The sequence below is a fragment of the Cimex lectularius genome, unplaced genomic scaffold, assembly GCF_000648675.2.
Source record: "Cimex lectularius strain Harlan isolate CLEC.00 unplaced genomic scaffold, Clec_2.1 scaffold110, whole genome shotgun sequence".
In the NCBI taxonomy this organism is placed as follows: Eukaryota; Metazoa; Arthropoda; class Insecta; order Hemiptera; family Cimicidae; genus Cimex; species Cimex lectularius.
Window position 1 is genome coordinate 1238431 of NW_019392697.1, and position 15532 is coordinate 1253962.

The 15532-nt window shown below is 37.8% G+C and overlaps 1 protein-coding gene across 8 annotated transcripts in view; it reads right to left on the minus strand.

Annotated features, from left to right (window-relative positions):
• The window catches only part of LOC106674124 (endophilin-A), a 129064-nt gene that overhangs the window by 42283 nt on the left and 71249 nt on the right, over positions 1–15532 (minus strand). For all 8 annotated transcript variants that reach the window (XM_024226055.1, XM_024226053.1, XM_014406647.1 and 5 more), the window contains exon 2: positions 14822–14889. In XM_024226055.1, the coding sequence (XP_024081823.1) occupies positions 14822–14866 (45 nt within the window). In that variant the 5' untranslated portion in view covers positions 14867–14889. The remainder of the gene's footprint in view (positions 1–14821; positions 14890–15532) is intronic.

A 15532-nucleotide genomic window follows, 5' to 3' on the forward strand; every position in this document is an offset into this window, starting at 1 on the left:
TGTTTCAGTTAAACATCATCTGTCTATACCGTGCAGTTCAGCTGATGTGGGTATTACGGCTTCTGTTCAGGAGCTCATTCATCCAACCTACCACCCTAAATTTACTATAATAATCTAAATTTAAATATACATTCATTGCCAACATTTAGAATTTTTTGTAATTGTTAATGTAATTATGTTGTAGTTTTTTGTACTAGTTAATGGTATAGATAGACAGATAAAAATACTTTATTTTACAATAACATAAAACCACACACAAGTCTATCATCAAAAAAACGTTCATAACAATGGTTCGACACTGCTGTATTAACGGATATTTTACATATATCAAACAATTTTACAAACTATTTCGCATATCGATAGATAGCAACCTAAACCCGATACTTGTAGATGTAGATGTAGTTTCAGGGTATAGTATACGGCGCCCTTTAAGAGCTATTGTATCCCCCGTGCTCTGCCTAAAGACAGGAACACAGTTACCCGATGCTACGCCATGCGACGCTACCCGACGCCTTGTTTTGGTGGGGTGTGCACATCTATCCGACGCAAGCACACGTCGCGTACAGTCCACAGCGTTTATCACAATAATCACTATCACAATCGCAACGCATCTTTTGTTCTTAATGTACAGCCATGTAATAAATTGTTAGTTAAATTTCATAAGCACAACCATCTAATAAATTGTTTGATAAACTTAATTGTTTTAAATAAAGTTACTCCTAACCATCATAATTAAACAATGTTTATAAAAACCTTTGCATTTTTGATCTCGTTTAATTTGGTTTACATTAAACTAACATGTAATTAATATAACGACAAAAATACATGTACTTAGTTTGAAATAAACTACAAAAAATATGAGTGTCCTGTTCTGATGCTACCCGACATTAGAAAATGGTGTAATTTTACGAGCAAAACTATGAAATGAATTGTTAATTAAATTTTATGAGCAAAACCGTGTAATAAATTGTTCCAAATTTAGAATATCTACCGCCGAAGCGAGTACAATAAATTGTTAGTAAAATTCATTATATCAAAAAATCGTATTCCGCTGTTTTGATTAATTTTATACCAAACCATTAAAATTAATTTTTCAAATAAAAACTAATTAATTTTTAATCACAGTTAATTTGATTTATATGAAAATAAGTATATTGTAATTAATATAATGACAATAATACATGTAGTTTGAATAAAAATATGAGTGACCGGTTCTTTTATCTTCGACTGTACTCGATGCGACCCGACGAAAATCTGGACAGTGGGGATCGCAGAGCGTCGGGTAGGTTAGCGTGGCATAGCATCGGGTAGATGTGCACGGGGTAATGCAACCTTAGGGAAAATCGGAGTTTGGATTTGCGTCGGGTAGCATCGGGTAACGTCGCATGGCGTAGCATCGGGTAAGTGTGTTTCTGGCTTAAAGCACATCGGTACGTCCTATTTCATCGAGAAACTTGATTAAAAAGCCCGGTTTCAACGGTTGAAGCTCTTCTATGGTCACATTATACATCCCAAAACATTTCCTCAAGGCAAGTGTAGCACCGCAGTTTGTTACTAGATGTGTTGGTGTCTCTTCTGCCTCTTTGCAGAATCTACATGTGCCATCTTGGATTATTCCAATTATCTTTAAGTGTCCATTGAACTTGCAGTGTCCTGCTGGAATCCTATTAGGATTCGCAGTTTGTTCCTGCTTCCCTTGACACATTCTGCCCATTCTTTCCTTCCAATATTGGTTAGAAGATTCTTGAATTGTCTGTGTCCAATGAGTGAATTCCAAAGTTCCCTCGTTTTCTTTTTGTCCTTCTGTCTGAGATACTCTTTAATAGTGTGGATTCCTATGCCACAGAGGGTTCGGGTCCTATCAGCGGTGTAGCAGCCCCTTTTATTGCAAGGGGGTCCGCTTTCTCATTGCCTTCTACTCTCATGTGTCCTGGGACCCAGCAGAGGCTGACTTTATTCTGCGTACCTAATATGTTTAGTTTGGTATTGCAGTTCAGCATCATCCTTGAACTAATGATATTTGAGCTTAGTGTTTTGATGGCTGCTTGCCTATCTGACATGATAGCTATATTCTAGTTTTTGTACCCTTTACTTAGGTTGAGTTGGGTACATCTTTCGATTGCCTGAATCTCAGCTTGGAAGACACTGGTGTATTTTCCCATGGGTTCTCTGAGTATTTGGTTCCAGGACCGAATACCCCTGCCCCTGTACTTCTTGTGACATGTTAGCTAGATTCTAGTTTTTGTACCCTTTACTTAGGTTGAGTTGGGTACATCTTTCGATTGCCTGAATCTCAGCTTGGAAGACACTGGTGTATTTTCCCATGGGTTCTGAGTATTTGGTTCCAGGACCGAATACTCCTGCCCCTGTACTTCTTGTGTTCTAGAGCCGTCTGTGTACCAAAGGATAGTGCCATTCTTGAAAGATTGGTCTGTAGAGCAAACTCCATAACTTTTGATCTCATTAGACATATTACGTTGTTTCTTCTTCTTCCTTTAGACAACATCTGATATCTGCTCAGGCTTGGATCAGCTGGTCCGAGAATGTACCTATTTCTCTGGAGTCTGCAGTGTCCAGTCAAAAGCCTCATCATTCTAATCCTAACACTTTCCCTGGATGCGTTAGGACTAGAATGATAATGGGCAACGAGAAGGCCGATAAATTGTTTAAGGAAAGTTCGATGAGGACACCCTGAACCCTTTTGTGAGACTTGTGAAATTGCCTTAAACTTAAATTCTTCAGGAAATTGATTAAGTCATCTGTCTTCCAGGCGTGCGAAAAAGTCCATCAAATAATCAAGAAGAAACTAACGCCAGAATTACAAAACCGTTAGTTTCTGAATGATCCTTTGATGAACTTTTTACTTAAGTTACTGGGCGTAAAAGTTCTGTCGTTAGTTTTTGGGTGGCCCTTGGATAATTCGCATGCCTGTCCAGGGATTTTCATTATACTATTATTCTTAGCCCATTGTTTGATGGATCTTTTTTTTTAACCCATCCACCTCAACGGACTAAGGAGAGGAAGAACACAGGAGGGCATCAGATACAATGATATGGTACACAGATGGCTCCAAAGCAAACGAAGAAACCGGATCAGGCGTTGTAAAGAAAACTCCAGAGAAATAGGTACATTCTCGGACCAGCTGATCCAAGCCTGAGCAGATATCGGATGTTGTCTAAAGGAAGAAGAAGAAACAACGTAATATGTCTAATAAGTCCAAAAGTTATGGAGTTTGCTCTGCAGACCAATATTGAAGCAAGATCATTAAAAGGTCGATTCTTTTTAACCTTTTAGACTTTATTTTTAAATACATAGTTCCTACTCACAGTTAGTCTAACTGTGGGTAGGAATTATCAAGATTGTATTACAGCAAGATTGAACAACACACTCGCCCCACCATTTATCATTTCTACTTTTAGAATATAATTCTCCGATTGTTTGTTTTATTCACTACTTTGTGACTTGACCTGTGGCATTAAGTTCTTTATTCCTTTGAATCGAATAAATCGTTTAGCCATAAAGAACTCGGTTTGGGTTCAGCTTCGTGCTTGGAACTTTTGTGGTATAAAATTAGTCTGAGATATTATACGCCTGTTATTTTGGCACTGGGATCAGTTTAATGACTTCGGCAAACTTTGAAGTGCTTAATTGGAATCGTGGAACAAAGCAAGCTTGGGAGATTTTCATCGAGAAAATATGCAAATATTATTTTATTTTATTTTTTTTCGGAACGATTCTTGGCCAAACACTACTAGAATTACAACCAAAAAGATACTCTGATTTCTCCTTCTTTCTGCTTTCAAGTCCGAAACTCAAACCTTAAAGATAAATAATCTAATCTTGGGGAGTGAAAGGGTGGAAAAATGAGATTTTCCTCATCCCGTTCCAAAAGAGAAGAAGCAAGTTTAAAATAAAATTACTTAGGCGAACATGACAAGTTCTTTGAAGGTTCGAAGTCCTTTTTATATACACCTCTATACTTAAAAAAAATGAACTTTATTTCAAAAGTCCATTTCCTCATTTACTCTTTCTAGACAAGAAAAAAAGTAAAATAAAAGTAATATCCGAAGCACAGAATTTATTTATAATTTAGTCATATAATCAAAAAAGTATAATAGATGGTGTTTTTATTAATTTGGATGTCAAAAATGAGAAATTTCATGAGTACTGCTAAACACTATTATCAAATAAGATGATTATTAATTGCTAAAAAAATAAATTGCTTAAATTTCATTTAACTTTTGATTGGACGGATTGGATGGTTGGATATTGGATGACTTGCCGAAAGTTCCACTCCGTATGTCCAAAATTATAGAGTTAAACGGTCCAAAAGGTCTAAGTAAGCACATTTTGGAAGAATGCAACTAGCCCGCAAAGAAAAGAAATCGTGTCAAAGGTGCTGAAGCATATAACCACAATTCGTAGTTCTTTCCCGTTTTATTTGTATGAATGTATTTATTTGCGTGAATGCATATCGAGTACTCACAGGCTCACCTAGTCTAGGTACATAATTACATATTTATAGTGTGAGAGGAGTAGGGGACCATTAGTTGTAATTTTCGTGCCGAGTGTATTTATTAGCGTGAGTGGACGAGTCTGCCGAGGAATATCGAGTACTGCATAGGCCCGTCCAACAGGTTAGGCTAGATAGTTTAATAGATACATGGAATGAGATTTTTTTTACAACTTTTACATTGTACATAAAAGTTCGAAATACTGAAGGAATGTATTTATTGGCGTGAATAGAAGGAAGTAGGCGATGGACATTGTCCCGACATCCAAGTATAGATTAGGTTGATATTTTTAGAAAACAACTATCCCACTTGGTCAAAAGAAAATTATCGTGTTTAACCTCTCATATTGTCTGACAGGACAAAAGAGAAATTTTAAGATGTTGAAATTAATTATAGCCTAAAAGTCGTAAAACCTTAGTCTTCATCGATAGAGTAAATGGTAAACAGGATGGCTCTTAGAATGCTCCCGTTGGACACCGGCTTGTATTGATCTGAATCTCTCCAAACAGAACCTACCTATGTAACATGGCCATAGCCATAGGGCAAGGATATAGCGATATGCTAAGTCAAACATCACAGGTGGCAAAATTTATACAGTGCCAACACAACAATACACAAATGGGCAAATATATTTCATTATTACCAAACATTCAGAAAAATGCGTGGCCTGAGGAAGAAGGAAGAGGGAAATCCTTTTTCCCAACAGAGTCACGCTTGAGAACTTGTCATGGTATTTACAAAGGATTGAACAAAGACAAAGCCCAATTGTGAAACTTGTGGATTTTCCACCGTATTTTGTTAAAATGCGAAGAGTACGAGCACCAATAAGAGCTTTTTTTGTACTTTTGAAAGGCAGCATGGAAGCATGTAAAAGCATGCGTTTAATGGTTCAATATTTAAATATGTATGTATTTATATGTTTATATTTTTATTTTGAAAGCTTATTGACAACAGCTTGTAAAAGCCAGTGGGGTGCTCCACCATAATTTGCCGTCCGCCGAGATTTAATTAACTGACTTACAATTTTATTTATTTATGTCACTAATCATTATCTATCTGATAAATTAACAGTAATTAATTTCCTTTTAGCATTCCATGGAAATTTCCAACAGCCTAAAACATTTTCAGTTTGATATACATACTTATAACCCCCCCAAAAAAAAAAAATTTGATAAATAAAATTACAAACTTGAATAAAAGTTCGGCAAAAAAGATCGTATTGAGGACTTGAAAAGCTATCCGACTGTGACGGGTTGAAAACTTTCGAAAGCACAGGATCAACAGGAAGGTAAATATGTAATATCCTCGAGGCGGAAATACACAACAGGTTAACTTATACGGGTTTTAATTAAATTTTAAGGGTTTAAACATTCTGACAGCTGTTAAAATCAAGGTAGGTCTGAAATTTCCCAATAGGAAAATATCCCATACGAATTAATTAGAAATACTACACAGCTGAAGGCATAAAAGGAAAACAGTATTTGAAGGTTCCCTTAAAATCTGAATTCATACTGTTGAACTCAAAAGGGAGAGGAACTTACATAAGAGGGCCAAAAGAATAAACCTGGATCACAGGAGGATGCAAGAAACTTCCATCCAGCGTCTAAAGACATAAAAGCTAAAACTGGCCAATAGTCTACAGATTGATGTCTCGTTGCCGGAAACGTGGCCTCAGTAGAAGTAAATTAGCTAAAGTAAGTAAGTTAACGACTGGGAATTGAAGCTCGATCGGAGCCTTATCATGGCTTTAGTCGATACTCGATGGTTAGGCAGGCCCAATCAGTTGGAACATGTATGTTTCCCATTGGGGGTCTCAATATCTTAGACAATGAGGTTCTTTATCATGCGCTCCTGGCACGTAGGCCTTATCACACGTTTAGTTTCTCCAGTTAGGAGCGACACCTCCGCTCACAGTAGATAGTGTGAACACCGTGAGGTACGGTGAAGAAGCCACCAAATCCGCAGACTAATTACACCGACATGCCGGCTTCTCCCGCTTACCCTGTCCGAAGGAGTGGGTCAACATTGTGCCCTTAACCGTGTGCCGCGCGTAAAGGGATACCCAAAAGGGCTGAAATGCATCAGTCAGTCTCCCAACGAGCTCCCTAGATCGAGAGGACAACTCTCTCCTAGAGTGTTGGGGCTCCGCTAGTGTTGAAATTACCGGATCCGCCTGCGATTTCGTTTAAAGCATAAATTCGAACCACCCCATAGAGGAACCTGCCTTCGGTAAAGGACGCCCATCGAGGCACCACCGACCAACAGGCTCATCTATAAGTACTAGCCAGGAGCCTCACCACTAAGCCACTACCAAGTCCATTCCCATACAACTGGACTTCGACTTGGAACAATTGGAACGAGGTTCTTTAGCATGCGTGGGTAAACCTAATTCATCATTGTGCCTTCTGAGTAGGCATCGGCATCTCTATCTACGTTTCTGCGCACAGTTTTCAACATGTTTTTATGATGACATCTTTCCCAGAAAAAAGTCAAAAAAGTGTTATTTGGAAATATTTTAATGCACCGGAAAAAGGTTAACCAACTTGTTAAACATGCTCGAAAGGCTTAAAAACCTTATTTTTTATAACCTTAATCTATTTTATTTTATAGCTTTTTTTTATTACTACTTAGTAAGAATTTATAATATACCATGAGTATATTTTTACCGTTTCTAGTATCGTTTTTTTTCTTCCAGTTGGGCTAGCTCATAATATAAAATATGCACCTAAAATTAAATATATCGATATATCCATATACATATTTTGAAGCCGATATATAGTTTTCGATATAAAGATTAAACATTGACATCCCTACCCAAGACTTCTCCATATTCCTCGCGGGGACGTTAAATTACCCGTTCCTTTCACGTTAATAAATTACATTGTTTCCAAATCAATTAAAATAAATACAACGCAGACACAACAAAAATACTATATACATTTAAAAATCCCTTTAAAAAACCCTGTACCCAGCCCCAAGACTCGCGCAGGTCCTATGAATATGCCGAAATGTTATCCTTCCTTAACGAGCACATACCTTTCCGGCAAAAAGGTGCCCGTGAGGTATTTTTGCATTACCTACCGACATGTCGTATGGTCTCCAAAAATTAATTTACCAAAACTGTACCAAATTGTACGATAAACTCTCCAATCATCCCACCCCAAGAGCCTTGGCCAGCAGGACTAGGAACTATGTTAGGTGTCTGATTTTTTTCCGGCAACAAAGAAAATTGGAAGAGAAAATACAAGAGCATTGAGAACCAAACATGACGAAATGCCAAAACTAGCCAACAAAGCGAAGATAGGCCAAAATGATAGGTGATCGACAAATTGCAAGTCCAGCATCACCTCGCAGATCACACGGAGAAATCTCACGATACTTGAATCAATTTTTCAAGTACAAGTCTATATAAAAAGAACTAAAAGAAGGAAACAAGTGAACAAAGCAATTGACTTGGTAAAAATAGCTCACCATTGTACGCATATTTCATTGCGCTGAAAGCCGAATAAATCAATCGGAAAAATGATTTTAGCAGTGATTGCACGTACAACTAACCAGCCAAAATCCCAGCTAAGAGGTGGCTACTGAATGTGGTAGAGGTTTGTTATTTTCCTCCAGTAAAGGAAAATTAATTTCCTGAGAAATTCCGTCCCCCCCTTCGACGCACCCATGTAGCGAATTGGCCGAAATAAAAGGGGTCGAATTGGCCGCGGGGTTAAGTGGGACCACAAGTTCAAGCGACCTCAATCATGGTAGTGGGCGTTTGAAGAGTGTTAAATTGACAAAATTGTCCGAATTTTGACTCTTTGCCTTTCCGCAGACGGCGAGTAATTTAACGACAAAATGTTTTTAAAAAACGCTCTTGGGCTAATTCCAAATATTCGACCTCTCCAAGTAATAGCATAGCTCTTGGTTCCTCAACGATAAGTACGAAACAACCAAGAATTCTGAACATGCAATGAAAATATTTGTATAAAAAATCACAAAGCATTCTCCCAAAGTGCATAAAAAATTAGGCTTAATTTTTTTCCGATTCCATTCAATAAAACCGTCCTAAGTTGTTAAGTCTTATCAGTTGGTTTATAATTGGCAAAAAAATGGTTATATTTTTCCAGAGATATCTCCTAGATCACCTTGGTCCGCGTGTTTCCTCGGTTTTCAACATTTCCACATCTTCAATGGTTAAGTCTGCGCGTTATCTCGTATTTTTGTCCGTTTTGATGGTCTAATAAGTTTCACAAAGGCGAAAACTAACCAACAAATACCACCGGATAAAACACAATCACATACGGGCACACAAAAATTAACTTAACAAGATTTGTTGGCTAAATTGCAAATTGATGACTTTTAATCAAAAAAAATCTCACTAATCATCCTGGTCCGCATGTTCTCGCTTCTTTTGAACATATATCCTTGCCCAATGGCTGAGACTTGGCATTGTTTCCGCTTTGTGTTTTTTCTTTTTTTACAATGGATACCAGGAACTGGAGGAGTTCCCTCCTGAGCACTGCAGCTGTACAGCTTATTGTACTTTATCCCTGGCACAATTTTTTTTTTTTGGGGGGGGGGGCTCGCAACACAATCGTGAATTTGAGCCCCCGGTGTGCCAGTGTTTTTACATCAAAGAAACTCATTTTTGAAGGGGGGTGGGACCAAATTCATCGTCGCTGAGATCTGATCCCGCTCCTTCCATTGATGAGTGTCAATTTCTTTCAATTGCGGCCACCGGTCCCCTTAGTCGTCAGAAAAAATCCAGAGGCGACGGTGAGGATCGAACCCACGACCGCGGGATCGACTAGACGAGAGTGTGACGCCTTAACCACTCTCTACCACGGCCCCTTGTATGTCTATAGTTGACACATAGTTTGACATTCGACCAATGATATCGTCCTTGAACATAGTTGTCCGCCTATTCTCGCTGTGTTTTAGCATTTCTATTTGTTCAATGGTTGAGTCTAACATCTCGTCTGTCTTTTTCGAAAATCCGAATCAAACAAGATGAAACGTTTTTTAGCAGTAATGCCGTTCAGGCTGTGTCAAGTTAATTATTGTGTGACTGTTTGCCTGTGCTTGTATTTGGTCCGATGTTTGGTTTGTTGTTTTCTTTTTTCGTTTAATGAAAATGTCAGTAATCATAATGGTCCGCATATTCTCGCTGCTTTTCAACATTCTTGTTCATTGGTTCAGTCTTGGCATTATCTCCCCTCTGTGTCCTTTTCAAGGACTAAATGAGATGGATGGAAAGTTAGTTGTGGGATAAGTTAATTTTTCAGTTTGTATATCTGTAGTTGACAGTTGGATATTCGAACAATTCTCCTTGTTCAATGGTTGAATCTAGGAATTGTGTCTCGTGTTTTTGTCCTTTTTAAAGGTTCAAATCAAATGAGATGCAATGTTTTTGGGAGATTAGGCCGTTGTGACGGTGTTTTAAGTAAGTTAATTGTTTTGTATCTGTCCATGTTCTTGTATTTGGTCCGAAGTTATCGTCGGTTTGCTTCCTTCCTCCTCGAAACTATATCAATTACTTCTACCTCCAATTACCCAACATTGTATTGAACGTAAGATATTAGACTTCTTTTTTTTTTTTTTTCGAAGTTCACTTATCAAATTGTTCTGAAATTTGAATTTTGATTCTTTGTTTGTAAATTGTTTGTACTTTCATCCAGACATCGTATGGTCCGGATATTCTCGCTGTTTTTCTACAATTATTCTTTTCCAACGGCCATCTTTCCATAATCTCATTTGTGTGTCTGTGTTAAATATCCAAATATGATAGATTGAGATAGATAGGCGAGTTATTGGTGTGTGTGCGCGCGCGCGCGTCTTTGTGCTTGTTTTTAATTAATCTACTCCCCTCGTCATATTAATCGCTTGAACAAAAAAATTGCAAAACATTCTCCCTAATTTGTTGAAATTGTTAAAAAAATCGCAGTTTTTTTCCACAAGCTCTTAATTGTTATTTAGTTTGCAAATTTTTTCGACACTGGCCAGGTCCCTCTGGTCTCGCCAAGTTTAAACATTTCTCCTCGTCCGATGGTGGAAGTTTCCCAGAATTTCGCTTGTTTGTCCATTTCGAAGGAAGTTATACCGGATCTAGTCTGAACTTGGGCCGTTGTGGTGCTTTGAGTCAAGTTAATTTCTCTGTATTCCCGTGTACACGTGTGTAAATTATTAATTAATTGTACTCCCACCTGATTAATTAAATTTTGGCAAATTCGCCGATGTTATGAACAACGAAAAAGGTCAAAGTAAAACGTTAAAATACTAACTGGCCTATTTCTTGAAATACCGACTGAGTTTTCGTCCTCATATATTACCTCGTAAAAATATTAATTTGGGTTTTTTGGCAGCTGTAGATAAAGAATTTGGTATTTCTCTACTTCACTGACAGATAATACTAAACCTCGTTTAGGAGGTCGCGAGGCCATCTCTTCAGATGGTTAGGGGTATTATACGGGTGGTTTCTATTCGATAAGGATTGGTCAACTCGATTAGGATGAGAGGAGATTGTTGAAAGGAAGTGTTTTGTGAATTTTGAGGTCATTGTGCATGGTGATAGAGACGTAGTAACGAGCGTTGACTACTGTTCTGAGGACTTTGGATTGTAAGGGCTGTAATATGTTGTAAGGTTGGTGGTAACATGTTGGAAGTTTCAGCCGCACAGTTCTAGGTTCTAAGCTGTACGTCCAGATTGATTTTAGTGTTGTCTTGTAGGCTAGGTTAGTCTTAAGTCTAAATGGATACAAAACGCAGTCTGTTTTTGGGATGGGAGGATGAGGAATATTGTATGATGGTGTTTTGCTTTCGAATGATACACGGGTGCTTTTTGCTTTAATTAAGCTATATATTTTACCCGTGACCTCCACTTAGCAATGGACCAACGGAAAGTTACTATACTTGTCCTTCTTGATTTTTCCAAAGCCTTCGATTCTGTCCCTCACTCTTCTCTCCTCTCTAAACTCGAATTTTTTTCCTTCTCCGCCAGCACCATCCGTTGATTCCACTCCTACCTTACCAAGCGCCACCCTTCCCAATGGCCTTACCTCCTCCTTGCTCCCACTAAAATCTGGGGTGCCCCAAGGCTCTAGCATCTCTCCTATCCTTTTTTCCATCTATATCAACGACCTGCCCGACTCCATCCAGTCCTGTAACTATAACCTATATGCCGATGACTCCCAAATATACATATCCTTCCACCCTTCTGATCTCCACTCGGCCATTCCCAAGATTCAAAAAGACTTAAACTCCATCAACAAACGGGCACATAAAAATTCCCTAATCCTCAATCCGTCAAAATCCACCGCCATAATTATCGAGTCCAGTCAACTCCTCAATTCCCTCCCGAGCATCCCACCTCTCATCCTAAATAACCATCCCATTCTTTTCTACTCCTCAGTTAAAAACCTAGGAGTAGTCTTTGACCAAAACCTTTCCTGGCATCCTCATATTTCCCAAATTTCCCGCCATTGTATCGCCTCCCTCAGCCTATTTCGTCGGTCCTTCTTTTACCTTTCTCCACTCGCAAACTCCTTGTACCTTCCTTTATACTTTCCTTCCTCGATTACAGCTATGTGGTCTCTCGGAGGGGGGAAACGCGCGATTGAAGCAGATTATGTACGGCACCCCACGGGGATCCCGGGTGTCGGGGTTGTATCCCAACTTTCCTGGTTCTTCCCCTCCGTCCGTGCGCAGTATTTCCTAGGCTGCTTTCTTTTCCAGTCCATCCACACTCGTCGTCCACCTTACATCACCCAATCCTTCCAATTCAACTCCGCTCATCCCCAATCGACCTTACCCTTCCGCAACATACAACCCAGACCTTCGAAAGATCCTTTCTGATCCGAGCCCCTAAACTCTGGAACTCCCTTCCCCTTTCTATTCGTCACGCTGCCTATTATTCCTCCTTTAAATCCCATCTGTATAATCACCTCCTCTCACCCCAAGCAGAGACCTTACGTTAATATTTGATATTTTTGTTTAATATTCTTGTAATTTTCTCTTCTGGCCTTACTGGTATACATTGTGCCAAGATTTCTATCTCATTTTACGTTTAATTTCATAGAAGGAACTTCCTTTATTTATGTCATGTATATTATTCTAAGGGGGCACCAGTCCCAGAATAAAGTTATTTTTTCTTCTTCTTCTTCTTCTTCTATACATGCCAGTTTTTACTCCATTCGGCTTTTTGCAGGACATGTGCCTGGATCTTTTAGCTTTTTAGAGGGTAAGTTTATTTATTACTTAATTGTATTGTTATTTGGTAGATTCTCACTCGAATTTCACCATCACGCTAAATTTTATTAAGCCAAAAATTCTAGTTACACACATCAGATTGCCTTATTCATTTCTCACTTAAACACACTCAATAAAATGACAATAAGTTAATAACACTTTCCCACTAATATACAAGGTTTAAATCGCCCTCGAGTGACCTTGTAAAGCTATTAAATTCGACGGGCATAACTCAGAAATGGTCGATCCTTTCAAAAAATTTCCTTTCGGTAAAAGTGGCATAAAATAAGCTCTAGAATCGAACCGTACATTAAAAATATGGGATTATCATTTAAAATAACAAAGATAGTGTCATATCCCAGCTAGGGAAGAAAGTTATGTTAAATCTGTTAGCACCACACGATTCCTAGCCAAAAATAAACTAGAGGTTCGTATAAGACCATTTTTCACTAAATTTAATCATTTCCGAATTAAATGGGTGGACTTATATAGCCCACCCATATACAGGGTGAGTCATTTTTTGACGCACCATTGGAAAATCAACGCGGGTGTTTAAATCTGACTTGAGGCTTATTTCCTTTGATTAATACGTTAATAAAGAAAATGAGTCAATTTTCGGCGCACCATAGGAAAATCAAGGTTGGTGCATCTAATTATGACTCGGCACATTTTATTTTGTTAGTCTCGTACCAAAAAATAGGCGAGTCACTTTTCGACGCACGGCACATTTTATTTTGTTAGTCTCGTACCAAAAAATAGGCGAGTCACTTTTCGACGCACCATTCGTTACAAATTAGTTTTGGTTGGAAGAAAAATAAATAAAACCAATATTATTAAAACATTATTCAAACACAATGTTAAAATTTAAAAAAATTCTTCACAAATTAATCTGATTAAGGATTAAGAGTATTTTTTTCGTCCGATCATCGTTTTACGATAGACTAGGCTAGTGTGCTGCAGCAAATGGAGGTCTGTTCGAACAATTATTATAATGATTTTGAACATTTTTCATTTGCTAACAAAGGAGATTGTTACATTTATTTAATTTTTTTTTTTTTACTTTATCGGAAAAAAGGAGATTTTTATATTTATTTAATTTTTTTCTTTACTAGAAAAAAATACTCTTAAACCTTAATCAAATTAATTTGTGAAGAATTTTTTTTTTAATTTTTACATTGTGTTTGAATAATGTTTTAATAATATTGGTTTTGTTTATTTTCCTTGCAACCTACTAAAATTAATTTGTAACGGTGCGTCGATAAGTGACTCGCCTATTTTTTGGTACGAGACTAACAAAATAAAATGTGCCGAGTCAGATTTAAACGCACCCACGTTGATTTTCCTATGGTGCACCGAAAATTGACTCACTTCCTTTTTTTAATGTTAAAATCAAAAGAAATTAGCCTTGAGTCAGATTTAAACGCACCTACGTTGATTTTCCTATGGTGCACCGAAAATTGACTCACTTCCTTTTTTTAATGTTAAAATCAAAAGAAATTAGCCTTGAGTCAGATTTAAACGCACCTACGTTGATTTTCCTATGGTGCACCGAAAATTGACTCACTTCCTTTTTTTAATGTTAAAATCAAAAGAAATTGGCCTTGAGTCAGATTTAAACGCACCCACGTTGATTTTCCAATGGTGCGTCAAAAAATGACTCACCCTGTATATACATATACACATGGTGTATCATCTAACTCTCTCTCTCTCTCTCTCTCTTTCTCTCTCTCTCTCTCTCTCTCTCTCTCTCTCTCTCTCTCTGTGTGTGTGTGTTTGTTGTTAGTTGAATTCAAAATTCAAAATGTATTTCAATAATTAGAGTTGATGATGGGTGATGGTCAGCGAGTCGGTAACTCATGCTGAACCGGCTTAGGGTCACTTACTGGGTCCGTCTTCGCTCAACTAACACTGCCTCACTTAAGATGGTGCAATTTGAGTAATTAGAGTAATACAACAAACCTGGGAGGGAAGACGGACACAATAAGTGAACCTGTGTCGGGTCAGCATGACTATATAAAACTGTACATAAATAATTTCAGAACATGTCTTGTATTGACTTATATTTTACAACTTACCTGATTGCATTTGTTTATTTGTTTCTTCAGCCCTGCGAACGCCATGGTGGAATCTAATTGACAGCTACCTGAAAAAAAGAACGAAATTGGTTGAAAACATTGATAAAATATCTCACATTTGGATGTTTTATTGTTTACAAACTGAGAAAAAGGTTTAAACAATCTAATATAGTGCACAACGAACCCGAAATAATTGAACAAAACACCATTTATTTATTTCGTTAAACGGGTAATCAATGTAAAAAAGTAACAATTTACAACGAAAAATAGTATAGAGAAACCTCCCCACCGAGAACATGAGCCGTAAAATCGTCCTTACTCGATTAAAAATAAGTCATACGCGGTTGACATACGGCGCAAAGCAGCGCAGGTGCCCCTTATGCAAAGAAAGGTTGTTCGATGTGTCCCCAAAGAAGCTTGTCATGCTATGGCTACTTACAGAGAGCGTGTAGGCATGCCACCGAATTTAATAATTGTTCTCGGGCACAGTAGCAATTTTCTTGCAAGTTTCGCTTTTTGGAGGACATCTTTTAATTTTATTGTATAAAGAACTGTTTTATGTATTTTTTGGTTATGTTTTGTTTAATTGTGTGTATTTATTAGCGCGAATGGTGAGGCGATGGTGAAACGTGTGTGTTTAGGGTCGATGACGGAATACTTATGGAATTGCTATATCGACCTAACTTAGATTAGCTTATTACTATTGTGTGT